The sequence below is a fragment of the Myotis lucifugus genome, unplaced genomic scaffold, assembly GCF_000147115.1.
Source record: "Myotis lucifugus unplaced genomic scaffold, Myoluc2.0 scaffold_2667, whole genome shotgun sequence".
Taxonomy (NCBI): Eukaryota; Metazoa; Chordata; class Mammalia; order Chiroptera; family Vespertilionidae; genus Myotis; species Myotis lucifugus.
In genome coordinates, this window is record NW_005873715.1 from 1 (window position 1) to 16,993 (window position 16,993).

At 60.1% G+C, this 16,993-nt stretch overlaps 1 protein-coding gene across 1 annotated transcript; it reads right to left on the reverse strand.

The window, feature by feature from the left end:
* Positions 1-213: 213 nt before the first annotated feature.
* On the reverse strand, positions 214-6,727 carry LOC102428892 (adhesion G-protein coupled receptor D1-like; the record flags this gene model as incomplete). The annotated part of the gene is made up of 4 exons (XM_014450555.2): positions 6,057-6,727; positions 5,919-5,955; positions 1,979-2,062; positions 214-435 (listed from the first exon to the last, which is right to left on the reverse strand). Coding segments are annotated over exons 1-4 (412 nt in total), but the record flags the coding sequence as incomplete, so codon positions are not given.
* Positions 6,728-16,993: the final 10,266 nt, after the last annotated feature.

Sequence of the window (16,993 nt, forward strand, 5' to 3'; positions counted from 1 at the left end):
GGGTGGCTCAGGGGTTCAGCTCGGCCTGTGAACCAGGAGGTCACGGGGGTTCGGTTCCCGTCAAGGGCACGTGCCCGGGTCGCGAGCCCATCTCCAGTGGGGGGCGTGCGGGAGGCAGCCGATCCATGATGCTCTCTCATCACTGATGTTTCTCTTTCTCTCTCCCTCTCCCTTCCGCTCTGAAATCCATAAAAATATATTGAAAAAACCCACAGAAACCCTGGTCTCCTCCTTCCCTGGGCGTCGGCGTGCCCGCCCGCTCGCTGTGACAGAGAGAATTCACACGGAACCGCACACCCGGGGGCGCCGGGCGGCGGACGGGAGGGGGCACGTGCTCACCTATGGTCGCAGAGGCATTGGAGTAGGCAGAGTCATTGGTGGGCACAAAGGTAGCGTTATGGGAAGGGGGCGCGGTGAGGTTGCGGGCTCGCCATGCTGGGTGGGCAACAGAAGGAAGAAAGCACAACAGATGAGTGACACGCAACACAGAGCCACGGGCACATCTCTCAGCGGCTCCGCATCCGGGCGGGGCGCTCCCCTCGCCGCGGGCGCCTTCTCGGACCTCCCCGCCCCTCGCTGTGCAGCCACAGGATGGCTCACGACAGCCCCGGAGCGCCACGGCCACGGGATGAGGCCACGGGACGAGGCCACGGAACCTGGCCACACACTTTGGCCCAGCGAGCGGGCTCCACGCCCACCTGGACATCCCGTTGAGAGAGATGACCTTGAGCTCGCCACGGGAGGATGGACGGTGGTGATGGCACAGGACGGGTGGGACAGAGACACGGCGTGGAGACAGGGACGTGATATGAAGACACGTGCACACACGACAGAGGAGCCAGCCACAGAGACCAACGCTGCCCGTCCACGGAGGTTTCTCCCCACAGCCGGGCTGTCCCGGCTCGTTCTGCGGGGTTTCCTCAGCTGATGGGAAGGGGCCCGCACGGCCTGGTGCCATAAACCACGGGCTCGGCACGGTCTGCAGGGAGCCCTTCATCGCCCGCGTGGCTCGGGGCGAACGTCTACACGGAGACGTTACGGGGAGGGAGGCGTCGGGAGCCACGGTTCGGCCACAGACTGAGTGTGTCTGAGGGATGACGTCCTCTCATAAGAAGGTTTTTCATGGATGAGAGTTTTCCAAACACCAAAGGGGCTGATTGAGCCCGGCCAGTGTGGCTCAGTGGTGAGCCTCGACCTAAGGACCCGGAGCTCACGGTTCGATTCCCGGTCAGGGCCCAGGCCCGGGCTGCGGGCTCCTTCCCCAGTGGGGGCCGTGCAGGAGGCAGCCGGTCCATGGTTCTCTCTCACCATTGATGTTTCTCTCTCTCCCTCTCCCTTCCTCTCTGACATCCATAAAAACATTTTAAAAAATAGAATAAAAGTTCTGATTAGAAAAGAAATCGCTCAGGAATGTCGGGGCGTCTCCGGGCAGAGGTTCCGGATCGAGTCAGAAGGAGACGCTGTCCGTGAAGGCGGGTGCGTCCGGGAGGGGCCGGTGGGTGGGGGTGCACGGCGACCTTTGAACCGGGAGGTCGCAGTTCGCTTTCCACGGGGGAGGTGCCCTGATGCGGGGACCAGCTGATTGGCAGGCGGGGGCACCTTTGCTGAGCGAGACCGCGCGGCGAACACGCCAGCCCGTCTGGGTGGGCACAGCCCTCGGTGCAGCACAGCTGGGCCCCCGCGGACGGCACCGAGGTGACCCAGTCCCCAGTCCCAAGGCGACGGTCCCGCCTATAGCTTAACCCTCGAGACGCAGCGTCTGGCTCCCGGGGAGCGTATGCCGGCATGTTCTGAATCGATTCCGACCTTCCGTCACCAACATCCCTACTCTCTCGTCTGCTGCTTTGCAAGAGCGACGAGTAGGGGCGGCCACGCGTCCCGGCGGCCACGCACCTGCTGCTCCCGCGTCTCTCCCGGGGCCCCGCCCCGCCCCGCCCCGCCCCGTGCCCTCCCTGGCGCCCTCGCCACCCGCGTGTACCTCCAGCCGTCTCCTGCAGCTCATGGATGCCGTCCACATGCTCCAGGGGCCAGTAGTGGGAGGCGGTCAGCAAGACCTTGAACCCTGGGGACGAAGGACAAGGCGTCAGCTCAGAGCTGGGCATACACTCAATGCTCTCTCCTGCTTTTTATTATTTTTAATCTATTGTTATGGATGTCAGAGAGGAAGGGAGAGGGAGAGAGAGAGAAACATCCGTGATGAGAGAGAACCATGGACCGGCTGCCTCCTGCACGCCACCCACTGGGGATGGAGCCCGCGACCCGGGCCTGTGCCCTGCCCGGGAATTGAACCTCGACCTCCCGGTTCACAGGTCGATGCTCAGCCCCTGAGCCACGCCGGCCGCCGGGCTAGTTGCTTTTCTCCACCTTCCTGGTGAGCGTGGGGACCGTGGCCGGAGGGGCCGCCCTGTCCAGTCCCCCACTCCGCGGAGGTCCCCCCCTGACCCCCTCGGGCCGGCTCCCTGGGCCGCTCCCCAGAAGTGCGGGACCGCCCGATGACTAAACGCTGATCAGACGCCCTAACGTCTGCCAGGGCCCAGGCGCGGAGAACGAATACGGTGACCCTTGTGCTAGTCCCGCAATAAACGTTTTGAAAGAAGATAATAGGATCGTTATTTTCAGACGCTGTGTGCTCACAACCAGCTCAGAGAAAAAAAACAGAAAACCATGACAAATGAGAAAAGAATTTAGCGAGTGAGAAACGGTTACAAACAATGGAAGAATGCAGCGCGGAGGCGGACAGATGGCCTCTGCGGCCCTTGGCGGCCTCGCCGGACACCACGGCGGGAACGCGCGCAGGTGCGAGTGCGTCCGATAGAGAGAAAGCACGCGCGGCCCGGCCGGCGGGGCTCCGTGGCTGAGCGTCGGCCCAGGAACCAGGAGGTCAGGGTTCGATTCCCGGTCGGGGCACAGGCCCGGGTTGCGGGCTGGATCCCCACCAGTGGGGGGCGTGCAGGAGGCAGCCGGTCCGTGATTCTCTCTCCTCATGGATGCTTCTCTCTCTTCCTCTCCCTTCCTCTCTCTGAAATAAATTTAAAAATATATATATTTTTTTTAAAAAGAAAAATAAATAAATAAGCAAGAAAAACGAGGGAAATCTGGCGAGAGCAGGAGAGGATGAGGGTAAAGCCGCCCGATACAGACGACCGGGTGCGCCCGAGGGCGGACAGGCCGTGCGAAAACACCCACAAACACCCCCGAGCACCTGCGGGAAGTGATTCTCGATCGAGGTGGCATTTCTAATCGGAGGAGACACAGCATTGGTCCGAGGCCTGGGGACCATCAGCCGCCCACAGACCTCGCTCTTCGCCGGCGACGTCTAAGGGATCGACACTTAAACGCAATAAAACAGAGACGCTTGGGAGGCAAACGGGCGTAGATTTGACAACGTACATTTTTTAAAGTCCGCACCGAACCATACACCGAGCCACACGGGACTGGGGGGCCACGGTCACGTGACACACGGGACGGCCGCGTCCCGGTTGCTGTTTCCGTGTGTTACATACATGACAGGCATAAAGCTCCTACTATGTGAAGAACCTTTCCACCGAAAGAACGTTGGGGAAAAGGACATAAACAAAGACAAAGAAATGCACATTATTTTTTGATACATGAAAAGGTGCTGCCCTGGCCGGTCCGGCTCAGTGGAGAGAGCGTCGGCCCTCGGACTGAGGGGTCCCGGGTTCGATTCCAGTCGAGGGCATGTACCTCGGTCACGGGCTCCTCCCCGGCCCTGGTCGGGGCGCGTGCAGGAGGCGACCCATCGAGGGGTCTCTCTCTCATCGATGTTTCCCTCTCTGTGTCTCTCCCCTTCCCTCCCACACTCTCTCTAAAAAGAAAATAAATCAACGGAAAAACTATCCTGGGGGGGGGGGGAGGCTTAACCAATAATATAACACGTGTCTCCGTCCTCCTGTCGCCCGGCCTCCCTGTCGGACATCTGGCTCCTCCTCGGGCCGAGGGGAACAGCCCGACTTGGTTCTCAGCTCCTCGGGGAGAAGGACGCGCGAAAGGCCAGAACATCTGCTGCGGGCGGAGCAGCTGGCGCCTCCAGAGGCCTCCTCCTCGCCGGGGCCGTGTTCCCGTTCGCCCGCCGCCGCTGACACAGGGCCCAGGAGAGGGAGGGCCGTGTCCACACGGAGAGCCGCCGGCCGGCTCCCCTGGGCCCGTGCCGTCCGCGGAGGGAGCCGGGGTCTGTGGTCCGAGGGGCCCCGGGCAGCCACGGCCGGGACCACTGTCTCCCACCGACGGCTCTAGCTCAGCCTCAGCCCGCACGCCCGCGTCCGAGGGGCCGAGGGGCCGAGCCGACCACCCCCCGCGTGCGGCTCCGCGGGCACCTGCTGTGACGTGAAACCTGTCGCCTGCGAGTCTGGCTGCCGTCTCCTCCCTCCGGCTCCTTGTGCAAAACCCGCCGCAGCGGGTGGGCCCGGAAACGTCCTCTCTGCCCAGCGAGGCCCCGAGAGGAGACCAGCTCCACAGGGAACAGGACTGAACTCAACCGCTCCTGGGAGCTGAGGGCCAGGCACGCGTGTGGAGGCGTGTGGACATGTGTGTGTGGACATGTAATGGTGTGGTGGAGGCATGTGGACATGTGTGGCTGGAGGCACATGGGCATGTGGGGACACATGTGGATGTGGAGGCATGTGGACACATTTGGACATGTCTGGAGGCATGTGGACATGTGTGGAGGGGTGTGGACACATGTGGACATGTGTGGACGTGTGTGGACGTGTGTGGGCACGACGTGGCCCTGGCACACGTGGGAAGTGTCTCCCGGCCTCTAACTGTGTGAGCAGCCGGGTCTGGGGCCGCCCGTCAATGGTCCTGGTGAGGACACGCCCCCCCCCCCCCCCGCCCCGTCCTCTGTCGCTTCCTCCCCACGAGGCTACACGGGGGAGGGTGTCTCGGCCGCGTGTCCTCTCTCTGCCGCGACTCGGGACGGTCTCTGCCCCCTTCCCAGCAGCGACTGAACTAGAACTCGAGGACGAAGGATGGTGGCCACGCCCCTCCCACGCTGATAAGTCGGGGTGTGACACCCGCGCGGCCTGCGTCAGCGCCCGCGGGAGACAGTCCCACCAGCTCTGACTCACCCCGGTCCCGCGCCCACCCCGCCCACGGCTCCGTCCACAGACCGGGCTCAGCCCCGGAGCAGGACCGGGCGTGTTGGCTGTGCCCACAGCCCCTGGTTGTCAGAGAGTCGCCCCTGAGGTGGCCGGTGGCTCACGGAGTAACGGTGGGGGGCGCCCGCCAGGCCCCCCGCAGCTCCGAGATGCAGGCCTGCCTCCCAGGGTGTGGGGACACTCGTGTGGGGGTTCCTCCCACCACACACAGGCCGGCCAGGGAGCCAAGGGGGGAATGCGGCCACACGCCCACCCGGCTGCTCACGCGGGCCTCCCGTCCGTGCCCTGAGCCTCCCCGTCTGCGTGGGTGGCCCCACCTTCTGGCGAAGCTGTTTGCCTCTGTCCCCCAAGCACCCCAAAAAGCCTCGTCAAACAGCATCTAGGCCGAGGACTCACACAGCAAAGGATTGGGGGGGGGTTGCACCCTGGCCGGTGTGGCTCAGCGGATAGCACATCGGCCTGTGGACCGAAGGGTCCCGGGTTCGATTCCAGTCCAGGGCATCCACATGGGCTGCAGGTTCCTCCCCAGCCCAGGCCCTGCAGGAGGCAGCCCATAGATGCGTCTCTCTCACATCGATGTTCCTCTCTGTCTCTCCCTCTCTCTTCCACTCGCTCTGAAATCCACGGAGAAATATCCTCAGGTGAGGACGAACAACAACAAAAAGAACGGCGACCAGGAGGGCCGCCCCGACCTCCTCACAGACAGACAGACAGACAGATAGACGAGACAGACGGCGCCCGACGCCCGCGAGGCAGGGCGAGCAGGTAGCGCCGGGACCGGACGAGAAGGAAGCTCCTTACCTGGATGGGCCTGCGAGCTGGACAGGGCCGGGCGCACCTGGACACAGAACACAGCAGCGTCAGCCGCGGCCGCCCCGAGCCAGCCCGTCCCAGCGCCCGGTCCCAGCGCCCGGTCCCAGCGCCCGCCTGGGACGTTACCTGGAAACTGCAGCACAGTAGCAGCAGCCAGGAGGGCCAGCGGGGCCGGGGCCGCGGCGGCTCCCTCATGGCGGTGGAGGATGAGAGGCAACCAGGGCCTTCAGCGGCCGCGCCCCAGGGAGAGGGACGCTGTCCCAGGTTCTTGAAAGCAGAGAGCGATCCGTGTCGGTCCCGCGGGGGGAGCCTCGAGGGTCGGCGCGCGGCCGGACGCGTCTGCAGGCCTGAGCGCTTCCGGATGGATGAACGGATGGACGGATGGACGGATGGACGGACGGACGTCGCAGAGACCACGGGCGGTGGGGATGCGCGAGGAGCCGCTCTGATCCGACAGCAGACGTGGGGCCCCGGGCAGGCGCCCAGCCCCGCGAGGGAGGGAGCCCGGCCGGCGCTCGGCCGGCTCAGCCCGCAGCCTTCATGCCTCCGTCCAGGTTTGAGCGGACGGGCCCTGCTCCCCGAGGGTGGGACCGAGGACCACGGGACCTTTGTCCCCCACTCGCCCGCCAGGTCCTCCGGGTCCGACCTCGTCCGCGGCTCCTGGGGTGGAGGGAGGCAGTGATGTCAGGCTGCTCCTCAAACTTTGTTCTGGTCTGTCCTCTATTTATATCCCCGCTGCCCCGTCCTTCCTGGGTCCTAGCTCCGTCCGCTCCGAGGACGCTGGGCGGGAGGCAGCGGATGCGTGTGTGTGTGTGTGTGGGGGGGGGGAGGGAGGTGGTTGGGACGCTGCCTTTTTATCTGTGCCCCCCAGATCGCCGTGGATATTAACAAGTGCACGGGGCACGACACGCCACAAACTGCGTTTGCCCCAAGAAAGGGGTGCAGAGGGAGAGCGCCCCGCCCACCGGCCGGCACAGGAGGCCCCCACCCCGCTCTCTCCTTAACCCTTCGGGGTGAGTGGACGCCCTGGGACTGTCTCCAGGGGACACTGTGTGGCTGCAGCCGACCCCAGACCCCCCAGCACTCGGGACAGTGCTCCCCACGTGCCAACAGCCAGACCCTCCGCCCGCCTGCACCTCCGTTCACTGAAGATGAAAGGGTAGCCCGGCCGGCGTGGCTCAGGGGTTGAGCATCAACCTATGAACCAGGAGGTCAGGGTTCGATTCCAGTCCGGGCACAGGCCTGGGTTGCGGGCTCCATCCCCAGTGGGGTGTGCAGGAGGCAGCCGATCCATGATTCTCTCTCATCCTTGGTGTTTCTATCTCTCTCTCCCTTCCTCTCTGACATCCATACAAATATATATTTTTAAAGATGAAAAGTGTATCCACTCTAGTCCAAGACACACACACACACACACACACACACACACACACACACACACGGTCTCCCCTGCCCTGTGATGTAACTCACACCCTCTCTGTACCATCCCCTGACCTGCTGTGTGTCCTTAGGCAAGTTACCGCACTTCTCTGTTTCCCACTGCCTGTCGCCGGCGTCCTCCGTCCCCCTCCAGCGATGATGCACATAAGGCTCAGGCTGGGCTTGGAAACAGGGCAGCATCCACAAGTGCTGGCTGGTTCCTGCAGAGCAGCACCCGCTCAGTAAATGTAGGAGACAACAGCTCCTAAGTGTTGGCCGACACGTCTCCCTGGGCCCGACTTCACGTGGGAACGGAGTCCTGCGGGCCAGGGGCCTCCCTCCCGGAAGGGGATCGGAACGGACTTCGGTCTCCAGGACAGAGGAGAGAGCCCACGTCCAAACCCACCCCACGCTGCTGTGTTCTGGGGGAGGTGGGGGTCGGGGCTGCAGCCCTGGCCGGTGACCCGGACCCCGAACCGCCCACGTGGGGGCCCAGGTGCCAGACCACCTCCTGGAGCTGTTATCTCGGGCCCTTGAGAACCGGGGACTCCAATGACAGGGCCTGCGCAGCAATGACCTTTACCCGTCGCCCGGGCGCGAGGCACCGCGGGGGAAATCTAATTTACAGCCTTTATCTTCGCGGTCCATCGGTTCCCCTCGCTGGGGAGGAGCGTGAGCGTTGAGCTCAGGGAGGGGCCCAGGCGCTGATATTTTTTCTCGGTTCGGATCTTGACGAAAGAGGAATGAAACAGACCGCTCCCCACGTGGGCCTCGGCCGTGCCAACCCCGACGGGGCCTCCGGTTCCTCTTCTCACATCCGCGTTCTTCACAGACACCGGGAGGGCCCCCTCCAGGGGGGTAATAAAACCGGATCGAAGCAGAGGAAGCTGAGCCCGCCCCCCCCTTCCCCCTTCCCCCCGCCCGCCCGCCACGTCCACAGGCCAGCGCTTGGCTCATTCCTACCCACACCTCCCTCACTTCTCCTTCCTTGGGCGAGCCGGCCAGCCCACCTTCAATTATTTAAACAAAACAAACAAACAAACAAAAACAGAGAAGCGCTCACACCAGGCCGGTGTGGCTCAGTGGTTGAGCATCGACCTATGAACCAGGAGGTCACAGTTCGATTCCCAATCAGGGCACAGGCCCAGATTGTGGGCTCCATCCCCAGTGTGGGGCGTGCAGGAGGCAGCCGGTCCATGATTCTCTCTCATTATGGATGCTTCGCCCTCTCTCTCCCTCTCCCTTCCTCTCGGAAATAAATAAGAGCTCACATTTGTTGTTCTTATTTATCTTCGTTAATCCTCACCCGAGGACCGTTCTCCACTGATTTTTAGAGAGAGTGGGAGGGAGGGAGGGAGACACGTCGATTGGCTGCCTTCGCACATGCTCCGACCAGGGCTGGAGCCTGCAGCCGAGGTCCATGCCCTTGACCGGAGTCGAACCCGGGACCCTTCCGTCTGCAGGCCGACACTCTTTCTACTGAGCCACACCAGCTAGGGCTATTTTATCTTTTTCTAAATATATTTTTATTGATTTCAGAGAGGAAGGGAGAGGGAGAGAGAGAAACATCAATGATGAGCCCTAGCCGGTGTGGCTCAGTGGATAGGGCGTGGACCGAAGGGTCCCGGGTTCGAGTCCAGTCAGGGCACATGCCCAGGAGGCAGCCGATCAGTGATTCTCTCTCATCGCTGATGTTTCTTTCTCTCTCCCTTCTTACCTGAAACCAATAGAAATGTATTAAAAAGCCACTGAATCTCACACTCTGAAGAGGTGAATTCTATGGAGTGTGAATTTATGTCTCAATAAAAAAGAAATAGACACTTTGTCAGACGAGCAGTCCCTGGAGGAATCTGTCCCTGCCTGGGCTCTCCACACGAGAGAAATGTGGGCGCACACAGAGGGATAAACACCCCCCCACCCCCCCCACCCCAGCCACGAAAGAAATGAAGGGACCAGGAATGGCTGCGACTCGGGCAGGTAGAAGAGACCTTTCCTCTTATTTGTAGCTGCTATAAAAATCACGGTGTCTCGTAAAAAGGGTAGGAGGCGCCGTGGGTAGATAGCATGTGTCTGTAAAAATAAACTATGATGCCCGGCCGGCGTGGCTCAGTGGTTGAGCGTCAACCTACGAACCAGGAGGTCAGGGTTGGATTCCAGGTCAGGGCACAGGCCCAGGTTGTGGGTTCGATCCCCAGTGGGGGGCGTGCAGGAGGCAGCCGATCCATGGTTCTCTCTCATCATGGATGTTTTTCTCTCTCTCTCTCTTCCTCTCTTTCTAAATATCCATAAAAAAAACATTTTAAAAAATAAAAATAAACTGTCCGAAAATGTCACAATAGCTGGGAGGGGGAGCGGAGGAGACGGCCGGGGGTTCGCTCTGCCCTGACGTGCTCTCGTCTGATTGGACGGTAGAGTGCGATCAGTGAGAGAGACATCCCCTTGGCAACCCCCTGGGGCAACGTCATGTGGTCAAACCTTAGGACAAGCGTGGAAAATCCGGTACCGAGAGCTGAGGACTAAGCTAATAATAAGACAAGATGGAACCATGACAAACTCTGAAATAATCCAAAAGCAGAAAGAAAGAAAAAAAAAAGGCGAAAGAGCACAGAGCACAGATGGAACAAACAGAAGAACTGGGAAGAGCGCTGACTTCGTTCCAATCGTATCCATCACCGCGCCGAGTCTATGATCCAAACTCACGCAGCGAGCACCGAGTTTCCCGCATTGGACAGAAATAGAAGGACCCAGCGTCTGCAAGAAGCACACTTTCGATGGGCATGCGCAGCCGGCCCGGCCGGGAGGCTCAGGGGCTGAGCGTCGGCCTAGGAACCAGGAGGTCAGGGTTCGATTCCCGGTCAGGGCACAGGCCTGGGTTGTGGGCTCCATCCCCAGTCGGGGGCGTGCAGGAGGCAGCTGGTCCATGATTCTCTCTCATCATTGATGTTTCTAAATCTCTCCCTCTCCCTTCCTCTCTGAAATCAATAAAGAAATATATTTTTTAAAAGATGGCAAGGAAGGAAAATATTTGTCTATTTCTCCTGTAATTCAAAACCACAGACATGGAGGCTTGGACACTCCTTTCTCAGTAACAGCCAGAGCGAGGAGACAGATCATCAGCACGGGATTTAGAAGAAACCGACATGATCAACCATCTGGATCCAATTGTCATTTACGGGACACTCCACCCAACAACAGCAGATACACAAGTGCTCATGGGACATGCACCACGACGGACCGTATCCTCGTCCGTGAAGCAAGTCTTAACCCGTTCAAAGAAGCGAACTCACTGAACAGAATGAAATTGAACTAGAAATCGGTGACAGAAAAATGACAGGTAAATATCCAATCACTTGGAAATTAGACCACAGATTCCCAAATGCTCCGTAGGTAAAAGAGGTACACTCAAAGGAAATTAGGAAATATTAGGCACCGAGTGAAAATGAACGTACAATATATCAAAATGTGTGGGATGCAGCTAAAGCAGTGCTTAGAGGAAAATTCATAGCACCGAATGCTTCTACTAAAAGAAGAAAAGGTGCCAAATCAATCATCTGAAGGTCCACGTAAGAAACTAGAAAAGAAAGAGAAACAATAAACTCCCAACACACAGAAGGGAAGAGATAGACTTTGCTAAGGTATTACATGGTACTAACGCAGGTAAATTGTTGCAGAAATTAAGGCATCTCAACAACATCTCTGCTTAAACATCTTCAGTGATAGAATTACTCACCAAAGAGAATGGTGACTAATACGCCCCTTCCTGTAGTTATGGTCTCACATAACTTCCCAACATCATCATCTTTTCTTCCTGTTGCACTGCTGACCCCTGCCCCTTCCTGCGCTGTTTGTTTGTTTTTAAATATTTTTTTTATTGATTTCAGAGAGGAAGGGAGAAGGAGAGAAACATCAATGCTGACAGAGAATCACTGATTGGCTGCCTCCTGCACACTGGGGATCGAGCCCGCAACCCGGGCCTGAGCCCTGACGGGGATCGAACTCTGACCTCCTGGTTCATAGGTTAACGCTCAACCACCGAGCCCCCCGGCTGAGCAGGACTAAGTTTTTATAGCGATTTCACGGGCGACAATTCAAAGACTTTGGAAAGTTTCCCAGTCTCATAGCATCTTCCTTTCAAGACAATGTTTCTTTCTTGTTTTAAACAAATGTTTTGTTTATTTTTTATTGTTTAGAGAGAGGAAGGAGGGAGCGAGAGGGAGAGGAGAGAGAGAGAGAGAGAGAGAGAGAGAGATTTGCTGTTCCACTTATTGGTACATTCACTGGTGGTTCTTTTTGTTTTGTTTTGTTTTTTTAAAATATATCTTATTGATTTTTTACAGAGAGGAAGGGAGAGGGATAGAGAGTTAGAAACATCGATGAGAGAGAAACATCGACCAGCCGCCCCCCGCACACTCCCCTTACTGGGGATGTGCCCGCAACCCAGGTACATGCCCTTGACCGGAATCAAACCTGGGACCCTTCAGTCCGCAGGCCGACGCTCCATCCACGGAGCCACACCGGCCGGGGCCATTGGTGGTTCTTGCATGTGCCCTGACCAGGGATCGACCCGCCGCCTTGGCCTATGGGAGCGAGGCTCTAACGGACTGAGCTCGCTGGCCAGGGCTGAGCGTGTTTCTTGCTTGAATCTCTTTCTTAAAAACGCACTTCCTGCGCCAGCCCTCCGAGCCCTTGACCAACAGGCCCCCTCGCTGGCCTGGCAGCTGGCCGGCAGCAGCCATAAAGCAGGAGCTAGCGGCCGCGTGCCCTGGGGCTCTGATTAGGAGACACACTCGGCTGTGCCCGAGAGCAGGCGAGGCGCCCGGTGAATGTTAATCGCGTGAGTTCCTGGGGAACAAGGCAACGCGTCGGCCTGCGAGCGAGCGAGCGTTTATCTCCAGCGACGGCGTGTTTATCTCACTGAAGGGCAAGAGGCTGATGGAGAGGCCGTTCGGTGTCAGCTCTCGGCAGGAACTCAGGCTGACGGACTCGCGGACGCGGGCGCGTAGGGACGTGGCCAGCTCCTCCGGCGATGCTTGCCCAGGACGCTGGAGCGGAGATGATTACACAACTTCTTGCCAAATACGTGATGCTGTGGCCACACGGAGGATTCCTGCTGGAAGGGGGGAGGGGGGTCCGGGGTTGCCAGGTTACCTGACTGTTGGGGTCCTTTGCAAGGTTGAAAGGAAGAGTGAGGAGGGCCCTGGCGGGCGTGGCTCAGTGGATAGAGCGTCGGCCTGAGGACTGAAGGGTCCTGGGGTCGATTCTGGTCAAGGGCACGTACCTGGGTTGCAGGCTCGATCCTGGCCCTGGTCGGGCAGGGCGCGTGTGCGAGACAACCAACCCATGTGTCTCTCTCACATGGATGTTTCTCCCTCTGTGTCTCCCCCCCTCCCTTCCACTCTTTCTAAAAATCAATGGAACTCGGGTGAGGATGAGAGAGAGAGAGAGAGAGAGAGAGAGAGAGGCCGGCCGGCAGGAAGGAGACAGAAGCTCACAGAGGAGGCTGAAACCAGAGGAAATGCATCGAGAGAGTGACTGACGCCGCAGCCCTCACTGAGGGCCACTTCCGGCCATTGGCCGGAGCGAGAGGCGGACGCCCGGGGCCACCGGGGGGAAAGCCAACGGTGAGCTGGCTGCAGGCACGGCCGGACCCAGGACCGCGGACCACATTCCCGAGCGCGCGTCTTAGGGATCCCACTCGGGACACGGCTGGTCGCCCGGTGTCACAGCCGAGATCCTCCACGCGTCGCCCGTTTCCCCGGAGGCGGCATCCCCCCTTCCCACGGTCCGGAATGTGCGTCAGACCCACGGCAAGGAACCCTCTCTCGGCCCCAACCGCACGCGCCGCGAACACCCGGTACTTTTGCTCAGAAGCAGAAAACAAAGGCCATGATAGTTCCCGGTTTGGAGACTTTAAAATAGCAGATGAGAGGGCGCCGCGCCCTCCCGAGCTCCGGCCTCTACTTACGTCTATATTTAACTGGAGGCTCTCGGAGGCGTAACTGCTGGTTTGGGGGAGCCGGCCCGGCCCCGGCGCGGCGCCTGCCTTTGGAGAGAAACGCCTCTGAGTTTGGAAAACCACGAACTCCGTTGACACGCGCTGGAACCCACCATCGCTCAGAAGCACGTCCAGGCCAGTGTGCTCAGTGGTTAGAGACTGTCCTAGGCACCAAGGGGTCATGGGTTCGATTCCCAGTCAAGGGCAGGTACCTGGATTGCAGGCGTTTTTTAAAAATATATTTTTATTGGTTTCAGAGAGGGGTTGAAAGGGAGAGAGAGAGAAACATCGATGATAGAGAGTCATTGATCAGCTGCCTCCTGCACGCCCCCCCACTGGGGAGCGAGCCCACAACCCAGGCATGTGCCCTGACGGGGAAGTGAACCGTGACCTCCAGGTTCGAAGGTCGCCGCTCAACCTCTGAGCCACACCAGCCGGGCTGGGCTGCAGGTTTGATCCCTGGCCTGGTCAGGCACGTGTGGGAGGCAACCAATTGATCTCTCTCTCTCTCTTTCTCTCCCCCTCCTCCCTCCCTCCCACTCTCTTTAAAAGTCAATGGAGAGCCCTGGCCGGTTTGGCTCAGTGGATAGAGCGTTGGCCTGCGGACTGAGGGGTCCCAGGTTGGATTCCGGTCAAGGGCATGTACCTTGGTTGCGGGCTCGATCCCCAGTGAGGGGCGTGCAGGAGGCAGCTGATCAATGTTTCTCTCTCATCGATGTTTCTAACTCTCTATCCCTCTCCCTTCCTCTCTGTAAAAAATCAATAAAATGTATTTTTTTAAAAAGAATTTAAAAAAAAAGAGTCAATGGAGAAAATGCCTTGGGTGAGGATTAGCAAAAATAATTAAAACAACAACGACAAAGGGATTTGACAAAGACGAGGACACCGCCTGGGTGAGGGGCTACCACAGCCCTTCGGTGCCTACAGCGGCGACGGCATCACCTGCCCCACCCCCGCTCACGATGACATGATTTTTGTTAGAGCCACTGAGTGTCGCCTCACTGGGCAGGGCCACGGTTCCTATCTATGTACACATACATATTGATGTCAGAGAGGAAGGGAGAGGACGAGAGAGAGAAACATCAACGATGACAGGGAATCACTGACCGGCGGCCTCCTGCATCCCCCCAACTGGGGATGGAGCCCACAACCCGGGCCCACAGAGGCCGCTTCCCCGTGGGGCTTTCTGGGTAATTCCCACTCCTGCCCAGCGCTGAGCATCCGGTGGGTTCATAAGGGGAGGGATGAGCAGGCAGCTGCCCGTCCTGGCTAATGGGCTCCCGCCCCGCGGGCAGCGTTTCTGGAGACGGAGCAGCCGCGCGGTGGGAGGCAGCTCCCCCTCTCCCTGCAGCCCGGCCAGAGCCAGCGCTTTGCCAAGACGGCCGCCGCCCAGCCCGCCCCTGGCGTCCCTCCGACCCTCATTTTTTATGTGTGTTTTCCTGCAATTAGGGATCGAAGGGATGATGGGAACGCTCACAGCTCGGCCAAGTGACCTCCCTCTCCCGCCCTCCCGGCCCCCAACCCTCCGGCTTTCCCCCCAGATCTCCTGCCCGTGGGCAAACCCAGCATCCGACCCAGCGGCGCCCTGTCACTGGTGATGGGTTATCTTTTCATTTCTTTATTTATTTTTAAATATATTTCTATTGATTTCAGAGAGGAAGGGAGAGGGAGAGATAGAAGCAGCCATGATGAGCCCTAGCCGGCTGGCTCAGTGGATAGAGCGTCGGCCTGCAGACTGAAGGGTGCCGGGTTCGATTCCCGGTCCCCAGTAGGGGGCGTGCGGGAGGCAGCCGATCCATGATTCTCTCCCATCAATGTTTCTCTTTCTCTCTCTCCCCCTCTCCCTTCCTCTCTGAAATCAATAAAATAGATTAAGCCAGTGGGTCGCCGCCCGCGCTCCAGGCCGGACTGACCCGCCACCGTTGGGAGAGAAAGTGTCTGCACATTCCACGCTCACAGCCAAGCAGCCGCCCCTCCCACGGCCGGCTGTGCCGCCGCGCCCAGCCCGCCCTTGGCCGGGGCTCCGTCCACTTGCGAATCCACCACATGGCCGAGCGGCCAGGCCTGGTCATTGTTTGGCCGTAAAACACACGTTGGCAGAGAAGGCCCGCAGGGAGGGCCCGAATTCCAAGGAGGTCGCGACCAGGCTCCCTCCCAGGGGCCGAGGCACACGGCCTCCCTCCTGGCAGGAGAGGGGACCCCCCAGGGCGCCGTGTCACATGTGGGGCCGACGCCAGGCCGGCCAGACCAGCCCCCCGCCTTGTTGACCTCACAGGCTCCGTAGCCGGAATCTGAACAGACAGCTGATGCTACCCGCCGGACCAGGTACAAGCACAGCCCCGGGAATGCGGTCGGTAACGGCGTCGTCGTCATAGCTACGGACGCAGACAGGCGGGGACTGGAACTGCCCGGGGACCACGGCACACGTCACACGAGCGTCTGCTCGCTATGCTGGCCACCTGAACTTACGACAGCATGGCACATCCACGGCGATTAAAAATCAGTCTAATTTTTAAAAAGAAAAGCCGCCCTGACCGGTGTGGCTCAGTGGATAGAGCGTCGGCCTGCGGACTGAAGGGTCCTGGGTTCGATTCCGGCCAAGGGCATGTACCTCGGTTGCGGGCACATCCCCAGTGGGGGGGCGTGCAGGAGGCAGCTGATGGATGTTTCTCTCGATCCCTCTCCCTTCTTCTCTGTAAAAAATGTTTAAATAAATAAATAAATAAAGAAGCCAACACGCCTGCTGGGCTGCCAGCCGTGTCCACGCCCAGCGGGCACCGTGCCGTGCCCACCGCGCAGTCACCTTGCGATGCTCGCACACACGCGTTCCTGTCGTCAAGGGGCCTGTGGCTGGTGCCCGGGCTCCGACGGTTTCCTTGGCAACCGGGGTTGGCTGGTGCCAGTCCGTCCTCGCACCTCAAGTCTGTCTCTCTCCTCGGGGCCTCTCGCCTCAGATCCTCTCCCGTGTGGGGAGGACGGGAGGGTCCCAGAGCCAGGAACAGCCAGCCCACGCCCTGGAGACGGGCTGAGACCCGGCCCCGTGTGGGAGGTGGCCGCTGCCCCCCACGGCCCCCCCGACCCCGGGGGGGGGGGTGGGGGGGAGGCTCCCCTGCTCCCCTGCTCGCTCAGAGCTAATGCAGGACGCGGCGCCGTTTCCACGCTGCACAGGGCAGCCCTCGGACCGCCGTCCGCCCCGTGAGGCCCCAGGTGGAGGCAGGTCCCCTCCCACGGTGCCACCGTCCCCTGAAACGACACGGTGCCTACGGCCGTCTGTGGGGTCCCGCTTCCCCTGGGCTCTCTGAAACGGTGTTGGGATTCCATGGCAACCCCTGCCCGGCGGCTTCCGCCCTCCGCTCTGCTGCCCTCGTGTGGGGATCCCAGCGCCAGCTCGGTTCCGTGGCCCCCGTGGCCTGTGCTCGCGCTGGCAAGGCTGCGTTCGTCAGACGCAGGACAGGCCACACTCATGAATAAGAGCGGCTTTAGCCCGGCCGGCGTGGCTCCGCGGATGGAGCATCGGCCTATGAACCAGGTCGGGGTTCGATTGCATCAGGGCACAGGCCCGGGTTGTGGGCTCCATCCCGTGGGGGGCGTGCAGGAGGCAGCCGGTCCGTGATTCTCTCTCATCGCTGATGTTTCTATCCCTCCCTCT